The 19,605-nt window shown below is 42.7% G+C and overlaps 1 protein-coding gene across 7 annotated transcripts in view; it reads right to left on the reverse strand.

The window, feature by feature from the left end:
• CELF2 (CUGBP Elav-like family member 2) overlaps window positions 1–19,605 on the reverse strand; it is a 326,855-nt gene that overhangs the window by 41,076 nt on the left and 266,174 nt on the right. For all 7 annotated transcript variants that reach the window (XM_085299437.1, XM_085299422.1, XM_085299428.1 and 4 more), the window contains 3 exons: window positions 9,127–9,206; window positions 4,718–4,876; window positions 3,199–3,262 (listed from right to left, as the gene is read on the reverse strand). In XM_085299437.1, coding sequence (XP_085155563.1) covers window positions 3,199–3,262; window positions 4,718–4,876; window positions 9,127–9,206 — 303 coding nt within the window. The remainder of the gene's footprint in view (window positions 1–3,198; window positions 3,263–4,717; window positions 4,877–9,126; window positions 9,207–19,605) is intronic.

Below are 19,605 nucleotides of genomic sequence, written 5' to 3' on the forward strand. Positions count from 1 at the left end.
ATGTGTTTGCGTGATTTACAAAGCTCAGTAAGGCAGAGTTTGGCAAGGACAGGGTTAGCTCCGGTAACCAGCACCGCAGGATTATTACACTAGCAAAGGCAACATTGCCAACTCTCCCAACTTTATTACTGCTCTTGACATATTACACTGTTTTCTTCAGCTTGGTTCCTGAAATAAGAGTGATTTCATGAAAATCACACTTTTCAATAAAAATGAGAAAACTSGTCAATGGAGGGCAGAACCTTAAGGCTTGGAAACCTAAACAGCAAACTACTACTTTTGGTCTCTCAGATTTGAATGTCTCACAAATTTTAGTCAAGTTGGTTTTCCCACACACTTGGACTTTACACACATTTAGGAACACCAGGCAAAAGTGATACCAGACATCTAGTAGGGCCAGTGGGCTCCTACAGGAAGGGCAGYGCTTGCTTCTGGAGCTGACGTTCTGCAGGTTCAAGGTCTGTACCTTAGGAGTTCTTGAGAAATAAACACTTAAAGATGTGAAGGCCCCTGATTTTGGCCAAGGAGGTGGTGACATTACCAACATCAGTTTAGCAACCATGACTTGAGTGGGACCAGGTACCCAAGAGCTTTGTAGGATTAGAGGCCTGGCACAGAAGACTTCAAAGATCCAAGTTTGAACCCTCAACACACTGCACATGTTTGAATAAGTTCTTAAATGTGGAGCTACCCAAGCATGCCAATTCTGCTACCGCTTATATAGAAGAATGCCCAGCCCTCCCTGTTAAATTCAGCACTAAAAGAGGTACAAATATCTGACGGCAAACAATTTTTTAGCACAAAGAAGCTGCAGGCTTCACGGATGGAGCTTATACGGCATCTTGCTTAATTGTGTCTAGAGTTTATTCCTCATTCTGAGATATTGTATTGATATGTAATCCTTCCATAATATGGAACTGTATGATGTTAAACTAATTTTTATAAAATGAATGTATACAGCTTAAGTTAAAAAAATTAGGGCTTTTATGCTACTTTCAGGACTGTGAAGACAAACATTCAAGGATGCTTTCAGCGGGTAATGCGACAACTTGCTGCAGACATATGAGTATTTTCTGTTCCCTTCATAAACTTAACGTATGAATCTTCATTACTAGGTGCACAGCATAACATAGCACTGCAGAGAGAAGTCTGGGATAATTTATGATTTCTGAGGCAAGGACATGAACTCTCTGTCTTAATGAAGAAATAGCGCTTAGTCTTTTGCACCTTCATGTAGGGCTGTAGCTTAGAGAGAAGTTTAATATCACTAATTTGACCTTGGACATCAAGGTTGAAGGGTTACATGTTTTGGGGAAAGAAAGAAGCACTTCTGATAATATGAACATAAAATAAAAAAATGTATGTTCCAGGAGACACACACAGTCATTATATTATCCAATATACGACCACATTAACAATCTAATTTTTAGTTAAAAGGTACATCCTTCAAGTAAAAATGACATGCCATTATGATTTCTTAAGATGATTTTCTTCTGGTCTCAAGACCATATGATTTTCAGAGGATAAATCACATAGCGGCTTGAGAGCCCATCCTAAAATTACTTGATGAAAACCCTTCATTTCAAAGCTGAACCTACACCAACAGTGAGAACTGAGCAACAGAAAACTTCTAATGCGCAAGTAACGCAAGGGAGACCACATTATTTTTTTCTGAGTGTCTCAATTCTTTCATTTTGTAGCCCTAACCAAATATGAAAACATTAAACACAATCTTTGAGCTCAGAGCCATTTCCAGGRCTGCTGAGCGTAAAACTGTTACTGAACAGCTCTGTTCTGTTTATCATATTAAGATACACTTTTTTTGATGAAAAAAATGCTAGATTGCAAGTGTAACATAATAGAACCAGCAAGCGCTGCCAGCAGGTCTCAGGAAGAGCGAATAATTCAGAGATATTGTCATCTGTAGGCCAATTTATATTGTCAGACAGCAGGTTCACATTAGTCTCTGATGTCACTGCAATAATGGCATAATATAACAACTGAGCAAAGAATACCTGTGGGGTATAGCTATACTGTGGGGTATAGCTACCCTTGTTAAAATATTGCAAGATTCATTCAAAGCCGAGCCAGAAAGAAGCAAAAGGCTAGGATTAAAAGCGGGTGAAAATGCTGTTCACACAGACTTCTGAATATTTTAGCCCTTGTTTTGCGATGATGAAGCAAGCACAATGCTGTAATTCATTGATGCAGTGGGTTCATGATTAAAATAAACTAATGTAGCAATTTGGGGGCTTTATGCGTCCCCTTTTCTTTTTTCTCCCCCCCCCCCCCCGCTTTCCCGTAAAAAAGAAAAAAGGCTTTTTAACAGTTTCTCGCGGCAGGCATAATGTGCATCTGCGCTCTGATTTACTGCACATGCTGCCTTCTCTAGCATCATGTTAAGTTAGGGTATCAGCATGGTAGGTCACACAGTGGGAGCGACCTTTTGCTAATCACTACACATCAGTTACTACTGGCACACAGCTCATTACTAAGAAACCTTCCAACTAGCTGGCTTTCAAACACGCTTGCTCTTTGATTTTTTTCTCCCCCTGTTCTTTCTTTTTTTTTTCTTTCTTTTTTTTCTCCCAGACTAAAGCTTATACTTTTACATAAAAGCCTCTGTTGTGTAATTTTGTCAACTAGGGCTCTGAAGTCAAAAAGGCACCCAGTTAATTTTCTGTGATTATAAAAGCAGCTTGGAAACTCATACCAAAGGTAGGCCTATAATCTTGGGTTTCATTAAAAAGGTCAGAACATTTTTACTTATCACCTATTATTAAAATGTTTGAGGGCTGCCGTTAATTTGATTTTTTYGGGACCCAGAAGTCTCCCTGGAAATCAGAGCGTAATCTGGCTGGTGCTTTCCTGACACTTTTCAGAGACCAGCATACAGCTGCGGGRACTAAGAGCTCCCCTGCACTTTGCAGCTGAGTACTTTGGACAAATGGCAGGTGACTAATGCAAGACAAACTGTTTGTGCAACCTGGGAGCACCRGGTTTAATTTCAGTTTCTGAAGGTGGGGAGAAAGTGTTTCTACCGACGCTGAACTGTGCGCTGTCCCCTGCCAATAGATCTGCCGCGTTTAACGCACGGCTCCCCCCACCCCCCAACCGTGTGATTATTAGAGGTACAGAATTCAACAGCAGAAGAATATAAAACRTAGCTGGAGCAAAACGAAATGGTTTTTAACTTACCGGCCATTTGCTGAATGCCGCTGAAGGCACCCAAGTTACTGGAGGAAGTTGCTTGCTGCAGAAGCTGCAAATTAACAACAATAACACAGCAATCTATGTGCTGTTAAGATAACAAATGAAGATAAAACTAAAATGAGCTATCATTTTACATTTGCAGCCTTTATGCTTTCCTTTACATTTATATAGTCTCTTGCTTCTGTCTATTGTTGGAATGAACATCCCTAGAGTCAGTGCTGTAAATCCATATTAATGTCTAATCTCTATTAAGAAACACAGAGACACAAGGGAAACTCAATAACATTGCTGCTTTAAAACAATTAATCAATTTATTCTTTTTAACAACCAGGTGTTAAATCTATTTAAACCAACATAGCGTGACTAATTACAACCCTCTGTAGTCTAGTAGTTACCATAACTCATCTCTGTCAATCACAGTCCATTCTCTCCTACCCCCCCGAATTCAGGTTTTTCTTTCTTATCTTTGTGAATCAAGCACATAGATACACATTAGACTGCTACTAGTATATTATAATTTAGCCTACCTCAGTATTAATTAGCTTACCTCAATATCAATATATATTWTTAATTGCTAGGTAAATTAAGGTTTATCATATTAGATAACTACACCGATGCACTGCGTGCATACCGATGATGTATTTGTGCATGCACACTGCATTTACGGACACAGCTATTTGTCTATCTCAGAACCTTCAGCTAGTCCCCAAATGATCAAAAAGCTGCTAAAATGGACCACCTCATTCCACGGTCACCAACGGCAGGACCTCCCTTGCAGGGGGGCTGCAGGGGATTCTCTGCAATCCAGGACCTGCGACTCTCAGCTGGGTCTTTCAGATTCCTCCACTGGGGGCAGGAGCTAGCATTTGTGTTTCATGTTATAAAAGGGCCAAAGAAAATATCATTTTAAATGCATGACATTACTTTCCTCTGCCCTCTTCACAGTCCCTGAAAGGTAGTACCAACTAGGCATATTTAGCACTGATAGCATCGTGTTTTAATATGAAAGCTGTACAGCATTTTAGAAAAATTATAAATGAGTATTTCCAATCAAACTGTATAAAATTAGAGGACTAAGTCACACCACCGTCCCCAGTTTAGAGCCTGTATCACAAAGACATGTACAGTGTTCAGCTACCCATCTGTCCTCCRTTTGTTGGTTCTTTTCAAGGAAGAACTTAAAATTTTATGCCAGCTATAAAAATTGCAATGTAATGTTCAAAACAACAATAAAATCAATGGGATCAAACTTTATTTTTCAGCATGACTAAGATTTAAATGTGTGCCTTGGGCTGCACTGACACATCTTGAAAAATTTATTTAACTTCTATTCCCTTGTATTTATTTTTAGATCATGCTACRAATGTACTGATCATTTTATTTAGAAGACATGCTATATGTCCTGGAGAATGAAGTGTTATATTGCAGGCTGTTCACTACCGCTTTACCACAGTTTCTAAAATAAATACAGAATCGTGTGCCACCACCTTTGGAAGGAACTTACAGCTAGATATTGTGGTGTGAGTCCTCCCAGACCTGTGAGGTTTCCCCATGTGGCAGTATTGAGCTGCTGCATCTGCTGCGCCAACTGCTGCTGCAAGCGCCGCTGCTCCTTGTCCTTTTGGGTATCGGCAAACTTCACCACGATTGGCGAAGAGCAGCCCTGTGGTAGGACAGACGGGGAAACGGAGGCGTTACACCACATGCACTCACCCCCGGGGCTCCCGGAGGGCCGCTCACCCTCCCTCAGCGGTCAGTTTTTATGGTGGGCTGCAAGGATGGAGATTTTTCAGCTTCTTAGGGAGAAGAGGCCATGGAGGAATTATCGATTCTCCAGAAAGAGCACTGCTGCTCAGACAGTTCACCCACCTGTGGTCCGCTCCCAGGCACACTTCGCGTCCTGGAGAYGTGACCCAAGGTGCTAGCTCTGGTGGTGGCCCCCCATTCCCTACTGCCACCTTTCCCAGCAGTTCTTCTATAAGCCTCTCGTTACATGATATGGGGGGGCTGCAGGGAAATAAGGAGGCTGTAAGCAAGAACTAGCGGTCTGCTCTGCAGTCTCCTCCTCAACCCTGCCTGAGAGGCCTCCGGAAAGCGGCAGCAGGCCAGGGACCATGTGGCCTGTGGAGATCAATATTGGCCTTGGACTTCAGGCTGGGGGGCAAAGTCACAGAGAGAGAAGGAGACACAAGAATGTGAAAGACGTCTCTGTTGCTCTCACTCTGCTTTTTTTTTTCTTTTTGCTAGCAAATGTTTTTATATGTTAACCTTTCAAGTCTTCATTTTTCTTAAATCAGGGAGCAAAGTAGATACCATAATGATTCAGTTCTGCAAATTAATGCAAGCATCTCATGAGTCATAGAAGTTGTCAATCCATTTTAGTATTTCATACRGCTTTCCAACTTCATAGGATGCAGTGAATAACTTTCCCCACCCCAACAAGCTTTGTTATACTAATTTCTTGTCTAACTTCAATCTGACAACAAAGGCAGGAACAAAAGATGACTCAGATCCCCAAAACACAGCTGAATTTCAGCCAGAACGTGCAGTGTGGGATGGGGAGGGGATTTATGCTTAGCCTGATTCTCTCTGTGGCTGCTCTCACAGCACTGTGAGCATCTTCAGAAAAGTTCCTGTCCTCTACCGTCTACAAAGAGCAGCTGTGCACCTCTCTGCAGAACCTCATGCCGGGACAAATGATAAGAACGTGCACCATCAACAGAGGAAAGGATGAAGTAAACCCCTATAACAATAATAATGTCTCTTGTATGAAGATCTCCCATCAATAGTGTTCCTTCTGCATTATCTTAGAAAATCATCACTTGTGATTTAGTATTCCACCTCCRATTCTTCTCTTGTACTTCTCATTCTAAAAATGTTTCAGGGAGGAAGCAGGGAGATACATAACTTCAGCAATCAAATAAAGACTATGAAGGAGTCRGCTTGCTACACAATTGCCTCTCTCCAGTGATTTTTATACTAATACTAAACACAAGACTCTTTTTTTTAAAAAAAAGGAGAAAAAAGAAGAGGGAGTYAGGGTGGAGGCTGTGAGAGAGATTTTTCTCGTTTAGCTAATAAAAAAACCCAAGTTTGTATTCTATTAAATATAAGCTTTGGTAGCACTGAGCTAAGGGCAATCAGAACTTCCTGCTCGCTACCTGCAGAAATGTGAGAATCGAGTTGATAACAAAAGAAATAGAAGTGAATTTCAAAGGAAGAAATACTATATAGGTATTTCGGTTCTCAGTTCAGCAGCTCAGTACTCAACACTACAGCTGACATCATATTTATGAATGCTTAAATGTCAGTGAATTGTATAAAAACAGTATCTCTGCAATTTATGAATCTATAATTCATTTTTTCACTGTCTGCTCTGTATTTCATCTCTTCATCATTTTCAAGAGAGCAAACATTCTGAAGACTCAAGTTATATGTAGCAAGTGGCTCTGTATGAGAAAAGGGTTGTTATTGTTGCATCAATTTTACTCCATGATAACAAATAAGCGTCTTCTACTGGTGCTGCATTTGAATGCCTTAAACAAACAACAAAAAAAATCCCACCGAAATGAGTTAAAAGAGTAAAAACTCAGAGCGGCAATTATGTTTTTAAAATCGGTGGATTTAATCACTGGATCAGTGGATTTAATTCTCAGAGACACGTGTTCACCCGAACACTAACAGCCCCACTGTTTCGCCTCCTTGGCCCGCTTTGAAAATGCGTCTTGGCCAAAGAACTGAAAACACTGAGATCAGAAAAAAAAGTCTGTTCAGCAATTGAGCTGAAATTTGACTGCGTAATGCATATTCTTCCCTTTTTTTTTTTTTTTTTTTTTTTTGCATTAAACGTGAAACAAATTGTTCCAGGATCACTGTTTCAGGCTGACTGTCCAGATTTAACACTAGTTAACCCAAATTAACTTTTCACTAGCAGAGCCTGCAAAAAATGTTTGCCTAAAGAAGGATTTCTGTCTTAATCTCTCCTACCCTCTCTCTCAAGAGGAACCTCCCAGCACATCAGCAAGGAGCATCTCAATGGCTTGGTGTCTCCACCCCGTTCAGGGCCATTTTTGGAGCGGGAGAAGGTGCACTGCTTCCCTCAAAGAAGGGGCGCTCAGCCTGAGCTTTACTGGCACAAAGATGCCCAAAGCGCAAAATATTCGTGACCGCCTTGCCGATTTGGGGGTCCCCTCGATGGTGACTTTAAAGATGTTGAGAAGTGCTTTGCTCCAAGGGTAACTACGCTACAGGGCTGAATTCAACAGGAGTACTGCATAAGACAGGGACTGAGCTTCTCTCTTTAATTTTAAGCTCTTCTGAGGTGCAGCTGTGTGAAATTCTGTTTGCTAGGCAGAAAAATACATTAAAACACGTGGAAAAATAGAGGTGCAACACTATTACCAACGAACATTTTGCTTTTACTTGGAATCGAACCTCAGAAAAATACATAGATCTGAATTAAGCAGCGTGTGGCAGACGGATATACTAGTTCAGAGCCTCAAAGAGGCAGCTTTTTCTTTCAACATGTACGGTCGAGGCTGCACGTACTGCGTAACATCAGCTTGCTAGCACAGACAACCTCCAACCATCCTCCTCTCTTTGGAGGACTCTCCTCCACCACTGTACACTCGGGCTCTAAAAAATGCATTGCACTGAAAAGCAAACACATCGATTATAAAAATCAAGCTCAACCAAATGCGGACGCTGGTGCTCGGAAARACAGCGGCTTGGCAACGCCGATCCCGTCACTCGTCGGAAACGCACAGGAGACAGTCGGGGCGTTTTCATRCACTCTCTTTGGTAATTTTTTAAAAACTTTTGTGTTTTTTTTTTGTTGTTCTTTTTTTTGGGGGGAAGGGGGTGTTTCTCTCCTCCTTCTCCTCTCTCCGCCCTCCCGCCGCCCGGGACACGCAGCGGCTCAACGACATGACGCAATAATGATTGCTTGGCGCCCACCATGCTTTGGGAGACTAGGGCATTGCGGAGGAGGAGAAAATAAATATACAGAGTGAAAAATAAAGTTACTGGGGGGGGGAGGAAAAAAAAAAAAAAGGAAATCGAAAGGTCCTGGCATAAAAAAAATAAATAAAATAAAATAAAGAGAAACAAGTGCACATAACATCAATGCCACCTCTGAGAGAAATCATCACTACACGAAGATACAGTATACATAATACAGTATAACATGCACTCTCCAGTGATAAGCTAGAAGAGCCAGCGTAAAGTAAAGGCTTCATACTGGTGCAGGGGGTGTTATTTATTTATTAAATTAATTAATATTTTTTTGGTTCTTTTTTTTTGTTTTGTTTTTTTTTTTTTGGGGGGTGGGGAGCAAAATTCGGAAAGACCATGACAAAAATCACAGACTGAAAAAAGCTCGGAGGCCGCCGGGGCATTCGGACCGCGCGGCCCACGGCGGCCGAGCTCTTCGGAGCGTCCTCCCAGCGCGGCGCAGCCCAGGGCGCTTAAAAACCTCTCTTGAAAAGAAAACTCAGGGTGTCTTTTTTTCTTTTTTTTTGTGGGGGTGGGGAGGGGGTGGTGGTGACGGTGGTTAATAGAAAAGGTGATTTTCTCTCCCGCGCGGCTGGGGAGCGGGAGGCGCCGCGTTCCCGTCCGCCACGGCAGGGCTGCGTTCGCCCGCGGGTCGCTCGAGAAAACCGTGTCTCCCCGCGGGAGGCCGAGCGGGCTGGCCGGGTGGGGATAAAAAGGAGAAAAAAGAAAYAGGGAATAATAATTAATAATAATAATAATAATTATATATATATATATATATACACACACACATATATATATATAAAAAGGTTAAATCTGTGATTGTCATGCGTCTGATCAGGTCCAGGAGAGCATGGCTTTACCATTCGCAATCATTTGCACAAAGAAAACAAAGAAAGGGCAAATGATACAGTACTGTACCTCCATGGTCTGAGACTGGTGCATGGCTTTGATTGCATTCTGTGCCATTGCCCTTGTAGAAAATGTGACAAACGCACAGCCTGTGGGAACAAGGGGACAGGGAGCAGGAAAGACAAAAAACAACAAGACAAAAGGGTTGGACGCTTGTTAAACCAACACAGTCTACGAGAACGGCCACAAGACGACACTGTTCTCAGTAGTACATAAAAAATAAACAACTTCTCTAGTTTATTTATCGACAGTGCTGACTTGCTAATCTGACCATAGATGGAAGGAAAAAAAAAATAGGTGGGGATGGAGGAAGAGAAATGGTTGGCTTTTTTCTTCAATTTGTTCTTTTTTTTTTTTTTTTTTTTTTTGGTTTTTGTTCTTTAGCCACAGGGTTTGAAATAAGTGAGGCCTTTGCGTACAGTTTGGACTGCAGCACTTGATCTGTTCAGGCCATGTATTAACGGCTAGGTCTTTTGTGCAGGCAAATTTTGGAGAGCAAATACATGACTGGCATCACTGGCGACTGAACTGAGAATTTAAGAAGAATCCATAAGGTCACCTAGGAAGCGCAGTGGGGCACCAAGAGCAACCCCACGAATGAGGAGGAGGAAAGCCCCACTGTGTATTTACTCTGCAACTAACTGCGGAAAGACTCAGACAAAACTCAGTAACGTAGGTGGACTCTCAGCATGTAAGAAAATAGCATATTTCAAAATAGAAATCTTTTGGGCTTTTTGTTTCTCAGGAGTCCTGGGYGCACGGGTAACTCCTTGAAAGCTGCCACCAACTTTAACAATTCTGAAGCTACATGCTGAATAACTGAGAAATCACTTTTTCTCCCTATTCAAATCATAAAAAAGCCAGCAGGCTAATGCCCGGGCTATTTTCCCACTTTTTCCACTCTTTTACKATTGTCAGTCATACCTACAGTGGGCAGGGGAGAGGGCAGCTTTTTAGTGCATGACTCACTGCCCTTCTGACTAATAAGAACACTGCTTTCTGAAAATTTACATTTTGTTCTTCGTGCACCCTTGGGCATCTTAAAGAAAAAGGCTGTGAAATTAATGCAGATTCAGGCTGATTTTGTAATAATACCATGGCACACTAAAAGCTTAGCTAACACAACACAGACTTATTTCACTTGTGATCTCTAATGACTTTAAAAGTGCATTGATTTTCAGCTCCCTTAGCCTTGCACAGTTTGAACTTAGGTTTCAGAGAATAATTTGGTGTTCCACTCAATTTCCTCAAAACATTATTATTATTACTACTTAAAAGATTTCCAAATGAAGCAAATCTAAGCACTGAGAGACTAAAGCATATTGTCATTTGAGAGCTAATGCATGAAAGCTACATTCTGGCATCAAAAATGCAATATTGTTGCCCCTGTGGCCAATGGGCAAAATAAACCATTTTGCAATCCAACAAGCAACAGATTGTTTGGTTTGTGTAAATCAATTTGAGGCATAAAGTATTTTTTTTTTGTTCCGTGTGTACCTGGTAAGATTATCAAGTCAAGACTGTATTCACATTTTAATCAAACAACAGTAAGAGAAAGCAATGCCTGATCATTACCCAAAAGCACTACATCTAATCATGAAAATAAAGTCAATGCATTTTTGCATCATGCGGTATTTTTCTTTTTAAGGTAAAGGCCCTTKATACAAGGGAACCTAAGCTGGATTATACATCTCTGACTGGCAGGTCAGCGTTATAAAAATGACCTGCGTGCTTCACGTGACACTGCACGTATTTCTCGGATAACGAAACAACTGCCGATGTCTTACTACTGTTTAGACACGCTACGCGTTGCTACTACTGTTAATCAGAGACAAATGTTTTGTCAAAGGAAACGATGTAACGAACAGCTTTCTATAAGGCATTCTAGACAAAATGTGTAGGAGAATGGTAAATAAGCCACAGTACCTCGGCTAGATTCCACATTGCTGCTGTGCACTAAAATTAAAGAGGCCCAAGTTTACCGTCAGTCTCAAAGTAATCTCTCTTAAAAGACATTTCACTTATTAACAGAGGAAATAACACCGAAGGTTTTCATTTCTTGTCTTGCRACTCCAAAGGGAGATGAGCACAAATAAGAGCTATACCGGGGGGCGGGCACGCAGCCCCGTACAGATAATGCTGCTCGGAACGGCCAAGCCACCGCTTCCTTCACTTCTTCTGCTCTCATTACCCAGGAGTGTGTACAGCAGTGACAAGTACTGAATGGAGGTTAAGCATGCATAAGAAGCATGTAAAATGTCAACAAAAATCAGTAAGACACAGTTTATGCATTTATCACAATTTCTACCCAGCAAGTAGTAAGTAACTTACTGAGGAACGTTGCAATTAGCAGATCTCAAAAGAAACGTGAAYCAGCAGAGAAGGCAAGCTGTACTCAAGAGCAAGCAGACTTGCTCTTCCCTCCCTTGTGCTTTTTCTCTTTTTGTTTTTTTTTCTCTTTTTTTTCACCATGTGACGCAATGGCAAAGCCTCCCTCCTTGTTCCTCAACCCAAATTCACTCGCTTGCATTCCCTTTTCCTTTGTCTTGGAGGGAGAAGATTTTTGCTGCAATCTCCTGTAAAAGTGCCATACAGTGAGCTACTTCTTTAAAGGAAATCTGCTCTCTGGAAAAGGGGAATGCCAGATGAATGACGTTATGCTGCTAAAATATGAGGATTTGCAGCCTTTCGCAGGCAAGAGGAGATTGCATTTTAATTATGGTCTGCCAGGCAGCGGCTACAAGGTTGGGTCCCCGTGTTATCTCCAGGCCGCTGCCCATTTCCCACTGATGGATGCTGACCACTTGCACAACAAACACCTGATTTGCCTAAATAATCACGCTAAAAATTGAGCACTCCATTTCTAAACTATTGATAATCTAGGCCAGTCAGAGGCTAGCATCTTTCTAGACATTGCTCTAGACTGAAACGTTAAATGTGTTCACATGCAAGGGGTATCAGACCTGGACACTCACAGGCAAAACTCACATATATATCATGTATGCACATATATTTTACTATGTGTGAAACATGGGATCCTTTCCTTCTATATAAGACTGTCATGCTAAAGGGGAGATAAACCTATATAATAGGATTCAGTCCACTTTTAACCACCTAACTTGCACATACGATTTAGGTATTCAGAAAAGCTGTTTGGAGATGCTTGTATGCTCCGTACAGTGGCAGTGCCTTTCATTTTCTATATGGGGAATGTACACTTTAGTGATTCCTTGCGTGCCTTGAACTTAACTGGAAATCGATGTCTATGCACTCAAGATTTCACTCCCTGTTTAAGACAGATCAGCTCCGCCAGCCCTGAACCATCCCAAACCAGTAGCTGTTTCTGATGGGATGGGGAAAAAATTCCCTTTTCAGTACAATCTCACGGATTCAGGTGGCCATTTGGGAGCACGGCTGCAGCTTTAGAGCTGTTAATCACAATTATAACGAGACAAGACTAATCAGATTTCACGCCTCGCGGTGCAAGGAAACAAGAAATATTTCCATGCCCGCTTACCTTGTCGCAGCAAATGCTGCTGCAATTGCAGTGCATGGGCCAGGCTCGTCCAGCAAAACAGCTCTAAGCAAACTATCCCTGCTCTACCATATCAAGCCCAGATATTTCAATTACTCCCTTCTTACAGTAGCTATAAGAAAAAAAAAAAAAAAACCTACAGAGGGGGATATTTCTGCTGCTAACACCTTGAAATTACTTCTTCTCATATCACTAGCTACCTAACCTTGGAAAAAAAAACTCTTTGTAAATATGGCCAACCTGCAAGTCAAGTTGCAATTATTTCTCACCTCGGGGTTCAAAACGTCAGGGATCACCTACAGAAACAGAAGGGGAGGGTGGAAGGAGGCCACGAGAGCTTTAGCTATTTCTTTAAGGCTGCCTTCCGACCAGCTCGAACGGATAAATGATTGACTAAGGAAGGGTTTCAGAAAGTAATTTCCTTCTATGCCCGAATGAGAGAGGTGCAGAGCCCTGGTGCGGAGGCGATTTGGGAACGCATCTGTTACACTTGTCATCTCCAGCTGAAAGGAGCTCCAAACTCCCAGGGTTTGTCTTTCCCCTCCCAGAACTGAAAGAGAATTTTGAACAGGCTGGCAAAATCGTAAAGGCTTCCTCCTCGAACCACGCTGTCCTGATCCTAGGGCTTGCTTCTCGAGCGACTGAGTTATCTGCAATATTCAAAAGTGCTCAGCACTGCCCTGTTTCAACTTCTGTTTCACTGAGTTCTTCTCATCTTGGGCTTTCAGAGACTATTTTGAAGTGTTCAGCTGGCAGTTCATGCACCGGATTGCGTAACATCAAAACTTGTGAGCTGCAAGTAAAGTAGAACATTTTAAAGTATGGAGGTGTCAGGGTAAGGGCCCTGATTTCATACCTATGCCAAGAAAACCTAGGCCTATAGTTGAGAGTGGGAGTTTAAAAAATGCATCTTCAAAAGTTCTGGAGATAAAATAAAGGCAGATGTAATCAATTAAGAAAAACACACACAAATATATATATATACAATGACCCCTCAGACACAGAAGAAAGCTCAAGACAAGCTGTTCACCATCATCCAAGCAATCCTAGCACCCTGTGCTATGGCTCTGTAGTTTATGGTGTTACAGTTGTACTGCCAAGTCCTAGTTCACTGTAGACAGGACTCTTCTTGGCTTCCTAGGAAAAAATAACAGGGAAAAGCCACCATGACTCCTCCAAGAGGCATTTTGGGATCCGCTGAGATGACAGCCTCCAGTTAAAGAAAAGCTGTGGCTCAAACAAAAAGTTAGGAAAATTCAGAAGGGACAAAAAGAGTTCTAGAGGTGTTAAATGCTTTCTAGTTGAGATGGCAAAACAGACTTTGCCTTTTCTTTGGCATGTTTTGATGGGCTAAACCACTCCAGTAACAGAGGATAAGCCGGAGCAAAGACCACTCTAGGTGGCAGCCTCCAATTTCAGGGATCAGAGAAAAATCTCTCAGAGTGGTTCACACGCATTTCAGCTAGAGATTAGAGAGCAACTTGTTTAGTGGACAGACATTTGGTCCTGTTGAAGATAGATAACTAGGTCTGAGAACAAGTGCAACTACTCAGCACGAAGTCAAGGCTCTTCAAAAAGTCACAGAGAAGCTCTTCAGTTTAGGCACATCAGGCACATAAAGGTAATGACAGGCATGTCCTGTAAACATGTCTTATCCCTCTGGCTTTACTGACTGTTCCTGTCTATTGACTGGACGACAGATTCTAGATTTTAAATTCGCTGAAGTCCATGGCTCCCCTTAAAGCGCTTATAACTGGGCAGTCAACTGACGGCTCCATAAAACACAGCCCTCGGTAACCGGAGTCTGCTCAAAACCTGAATCAACCTGCTCCCAAAGACCACATTCGCTAACAGTGCCCTCACGATCCTCTCACTGAAATAAAAACTCTTGCAAATTATTTCCTTTCGAACCTCCCTGTGGGGAGGCATTGCTGAGGAGATGTAGCAATGGAAATCTGAGATTCAGAGGGACCAGCAAAAGGCCAGTGGAGACGCTGATCGCTTAAATATGGTCTGTCTCCCACAGAGTTAGCTTCTCTGAGAGTGATCATAATATGAAACACCTCCAAATGGCTTTTATTAATAGTGAAAATATGGCCATTTTAAAAAGCCATTTTCAGAAAGAAAGAGTATCTYTATATTTGGATTTTTCTACCCCTTTAATTATTTCTTTATTTCTTGTTTGGACCTCAAACATGATGGCTTGAGYAACGTCCAGACATACTTCCCCMCTAAGGCTTTATTTTGCTCTTTTCCCTATCTTAATTTGTCCCCTCCTTTCCAGCCTTTTAAAAGTTTCAGCAGAGGAAAAACACCCCAAAATTAAATGTGCTACAACATTTGGAAAAAAATTTGAAGCCTCCACATTACAGCAAGAGAAGTAAGGACTGAGGTGCTTCTGCAGGGAAACTAAAAATGTTGCACTGCCACAGTACTCCTTTCCCAGCACTTACGGATACTGAAGTGAGAAGGTGGCCACCAGTCCAGGCTGTTCCCATGCTTGGCATTTCAGCTCATTGCAGAAGCAGTAAATATCCATGAGAAAAAACAAACAGGCATAAAACCCACTCACCTACCCTTCACTGCAAGTAATTATGATGCTAATATTAATTTTTTTTTACTTGTTTATCAAGAAACCCCCTCAAATCTCAGAAGTTATGAATTTTATCAATCTAATTGCCTGACCATGGTGTAACTCTCTAGGTCATTTCTAAATTGCTCCAAAAACAAATGAACAAAGTAATTCCCTGTAACCACTGTCTGCAGAAATATTCACTTGTCTCAYGTGCTTAGTGATGTTTCGTTAAAAAGTCAGCCAAATAGGAGTGTAGAAGACGTAGGATATGCATTTGGAGCTTTTCTACAGCGTTCATGGTAGATCCAAGTGTCTATACATGTAATTAGCAGGTTTTTCAGTGCATGCTATTAATCCAGTTGACTTCTTTCTGTATCTGTTATATAAATCTGCATTTAGCAATACAGCAGCATAATTTGCTATGTGGTGCTCCTATGATAAGCGGATTTTTTTAAAATCATCATTATGGATGATAATAATTCCTAGAGTGATGCAGAGATATTGATCCATTTTTTTTTTTTAAGTATTTTGCAAAGTGGAGGAACACTGCTATCCTTATTTTAAGGAATGATATAATTGAGAGTTGATGGGAGAGCAACTCAAATACGGTCACCTAGCACCTCAGAGGCACAGCTGCAAATCAAACGGGGATATTTCTGGCTATTTTCGCATGCTCTAGCTATTATCCCATGGCTGTCTGCGTTCGCATCTGTGCTCCTGCAGACATTACACAGTGCGAGGAGTCAGGAGGTCCGAAAGTTTCCTTAAGCCATGCACAATAAGTGATTTAAAAAATCTTAATCATCTGAGGCAGTTCACTTCTGCTTTTCCATGATAATGAAGCTTAGCCCATGATATCACAATCATGAATTTTTGTAAAGCATACTTAGCTCTTACGAAAAAGTGCCGGATTAAACAACCCTGCAGGCTGAATCCTTTGCTTTGAATAATGAATTTAGTACAGGCAGTGGCAAGCTGCTTTAGATAGGCCCACGAACCCTGCTAAAGCAAGGCCAGCCTCCGTGTCTGCTGAGTCTTTGGCTTCTTTATCTCTACAGCCAACAGGGTATTTTTATTTTTAAATGTTTTTCACAGTTGAGAATTACTCACAGGAACCGTCTCAGAGCCGTCAGAGGGCAATGCCTTTTGGTTGCTGCCTATCTGTTATAGCTGGCCAGAATATAACCACTTGCAGATATAAACAACAATTATTTCTTAGATGCAGGAGCAAACAACAGGGGAAAAAATGACCTCGGGAAAAATTCTAAATTTGCCTAAAACACACTGCTCCACTACTGGGACTTTGCATCACTATTTTTAGTCTTTCTATCATTATTTTATTTTAATCTGGTTGTAGAGATGTGTTTCAAAGAGCTGACAATAGAAATTTGGAGGGGAAACACTGATGGTGCGACTTTAATGAAGTTCAGTCAACTCCTAGCTAGAAACTACACTAGAAACAACCTGTTCAGTCTCTCTCCCTCTCTCTTTATCTTAGCACTTATCTCGTGCTCCTCCTCAAGTGTTACATGTTCCTTTGCTGCCGCCGGGAGGGATTTCTTCCTTGCTGTTGGAGCCTCTACAACCCTAGATCCAGCCTGGGGATCTGCAGCAGTCCGTTCCCGTGCTAGCAGCACCATCGTGGTTGCAGTGTAGACATGGTCAAAAAGTCAACCGAAAGCTTTTGCTCTTCATTAAAAAAAAAAGAAAAAGAAAAAAAGGAGCACAAAACAATATCATCTTGCCAAGCCATGTAACTAGGAGTTTGCAACTATCTGCTGGTGATAAAGATTATTTCCCTGAATCCTCTTACAAAGCTCCAAAACTGGCATAAGCACCAATGACTAAACTTCTCAAGCTCCTTTCTTGTGAGATGCCACATTATGCAATTGGAAAGCGATGCCAAAYGAGTTTATTGGACCGTATTTCCATTGAGCTGCTGGAGCACTGTGAGTTCCCGAAGGCTCTGGCATCGTGAGGACAGTGTTTTCCTGAGAAAGTGCCTGTTTTTCATTCCCCCTTCTGTGCCCGGAGGGAAGCACATCYGGAAGGGTGCTGGGAAAACACACAATGTTTGTTGCAGAGGGAAGCAACATCTTGGAAATGGTAACGTGAACTAAAATCCACTAAGCATTGGCACTTGTTACACTGATTTAACTGTATGCATTCCATTCATGAAACAGCTTTTGACCCTGTGCTTTTCCAGCCAAGATCCCTCCGCTGCAAACCTCCCTCAGCGTTTTCCTTTTCAACGCTGTGATCCCAACCATTTTCCCAGTGCTTTGCCTCCTCGCAYGGTGAGGTGGTTTCGTGAAGCTGATAAACATCTGCCCGAGAACCCCGCTGGTAGAGCCGAAGTCATTTTCAGGTCTGAACACGGGTGCGTAGAAAGCAATTCGAGCTTAACTAGCCATGATGCATGAGGGCACGATGGAGTATCAGGCGTGACTGGGACCAAAATAAACCCGAGCGGCAGCGAGGACGCAGCTCTGCTAAGGCTACCGGAGTGTGACCTACCTGGACCGCGATATTTGGCAGGATCTCTGGCGGGAAAGAGYGGCACGTTAACCCACGACTCTGCCGCCGGGCAGATGGCACTGCTCTGCTGGGGATGTGCGTGACACGGCTTAAAAATCTCAGCTCCTGACTCTTGCGAGATTGCTAATTACTGTGGAACAAAACCACCCTACTGGATTTCCTAATTAGCTTTTTTATGCTTGCAGAATATCCTTGTCTAGGGATAAAAGCCAGAATGCAGTTGGATTTCTATGAATCCCAGAAAAGATCCATTTCTTTGCTGGTGGTGCCAGTGCATCACTTAATTCTTTTGAGGCTCAAAATATCTGATGCCCAAATCTTGCTATTTCAGCAGTTATTTAGCACCATTTCCWCCTGTGACTGACAGAGCAGAACCCCTTCTGCTCTGTGCTGCTTGCAAGAGAAATAATTGCTAAAAATTAGAAATATCTGTTCTGCCTCAGCATAGGGTCTGGACAGACATCAATAGCCCTCAGCTTCACCAGCAAAACACACATTACTGAGCTGCAGAGACCTCCTCAGACCTTCCCTCTAGCCTTCCCCAAGGCAAAAGCCAGGACCCTGAGGCTCCCCTTGTCCAAAGGGACTGCTGCATCCAGCTCCAAAACTGGTGGGACTGCAGTCTAAGCATGCACAAATGCAAGAAAATGCAAAATGCAGAACTTTCTTRGGGTGCCCTATTTCTTTTTAGTGTATCTTTTCAATGAGTGCTTCATATTCAGAAGTGGGAGAGTAAATGTTTTCAACCAGCTCCATGAAACATATAATGATGCATGCAACTTCCCCTGTCAAAACTTCTAGGCATTTTGCACAGGCTGGGCAACATACAAACAAAAAACCGTGACTTCTCAACGTCACGCACAAATTGCTGCACGAAATCCTGCAGATTCCAGAGCCTACAGGAAACAAGTAGATTCAGATGTTAAATATATAAATATATGCAAAATGCGCACTGTTATCTTTTTYTGTGTGTTTTGAAAATGTAATAAAATGCATAAACTGTGATTTCGCTACATTTTTATGGATAGAAGAAAAATAYTCCTATAGAAACAGAAGTGATGTTCTTCACTGCTCCACACTCAAACTTCCTTTACTCCTTGTGCCGTTCAGCGACGGTGGCTAGTACCGTGGCATCCTTCCCCGCTGACAGACGGGACTGTCATGTTTCGCTTTTGCCCTCAGCATCACCTGGCACTGAGTTTGCGAAAAGGTTTGTGCTCTGAGAGTAATTCCAGGTCTGTACACCTTGGAGTTAATATGCAGCCTAGGTCATCAGCATGCATTTATTTTTCTTTCCAATATGTTTTTTTTTTTCTTTTGCAGAGAGCCTTTCTCTCCGAAGGCGCTTTGGTACCCAAAAGGGATCGCCAGCTACCGAAGCCTGCGCCGCACTTGGTGTCCGAGGGCCAGGCCAGCCGCGCGATGGCTCTGCGCCGCTGCTCCATACCTCGGCCCTGGGCTTTGCGTTGAGATATAGGCACAAGCTCTAAAAGTCCCTTGGTCCGGGTGAAGCTCTGGGTTTCGGCTAACCTCTTGGCTCCCCAGTTACAGCAGACCCGTGTTTTGCACACAGTTGTAAAAAACGCGGGGTTTGAGGAGATACAGCGCTACGACGTGGGCCAGCTCCCGTCCCCCCGCCTGCCTTCAGCCAGCCAGTTACGGTCCCTGCCCTCGGGCCCGACGGTCCAGAGCGGAGAYGGGCTCGGGGAGGGACCTTCGACCCCACGAGAGGAGAAAAACCGGCAGCCGGCGTTTTCCGCGGGGYGCCGGGGGACCTTCCCGGCCGACGGACAGCGCGAGGACCCACGTCACCGCGCGGGCGACGGCAAGGCGGCAGGCT

Source organism: Rhea americana, unplaced genomic scaffold, assembly GCF_003343005.1.
Source record: "Rhea americana isolate MKP2758 unplaced genomic scaffold, rheAme1 scaffold_1, whole genome shotgun sequence".
Classification (NCBI taxonomy): Eukaryota; Metazoa; Chordata; class Aves; order Rheiformes; family Rheidae; genus Rhea; species Rhea americana.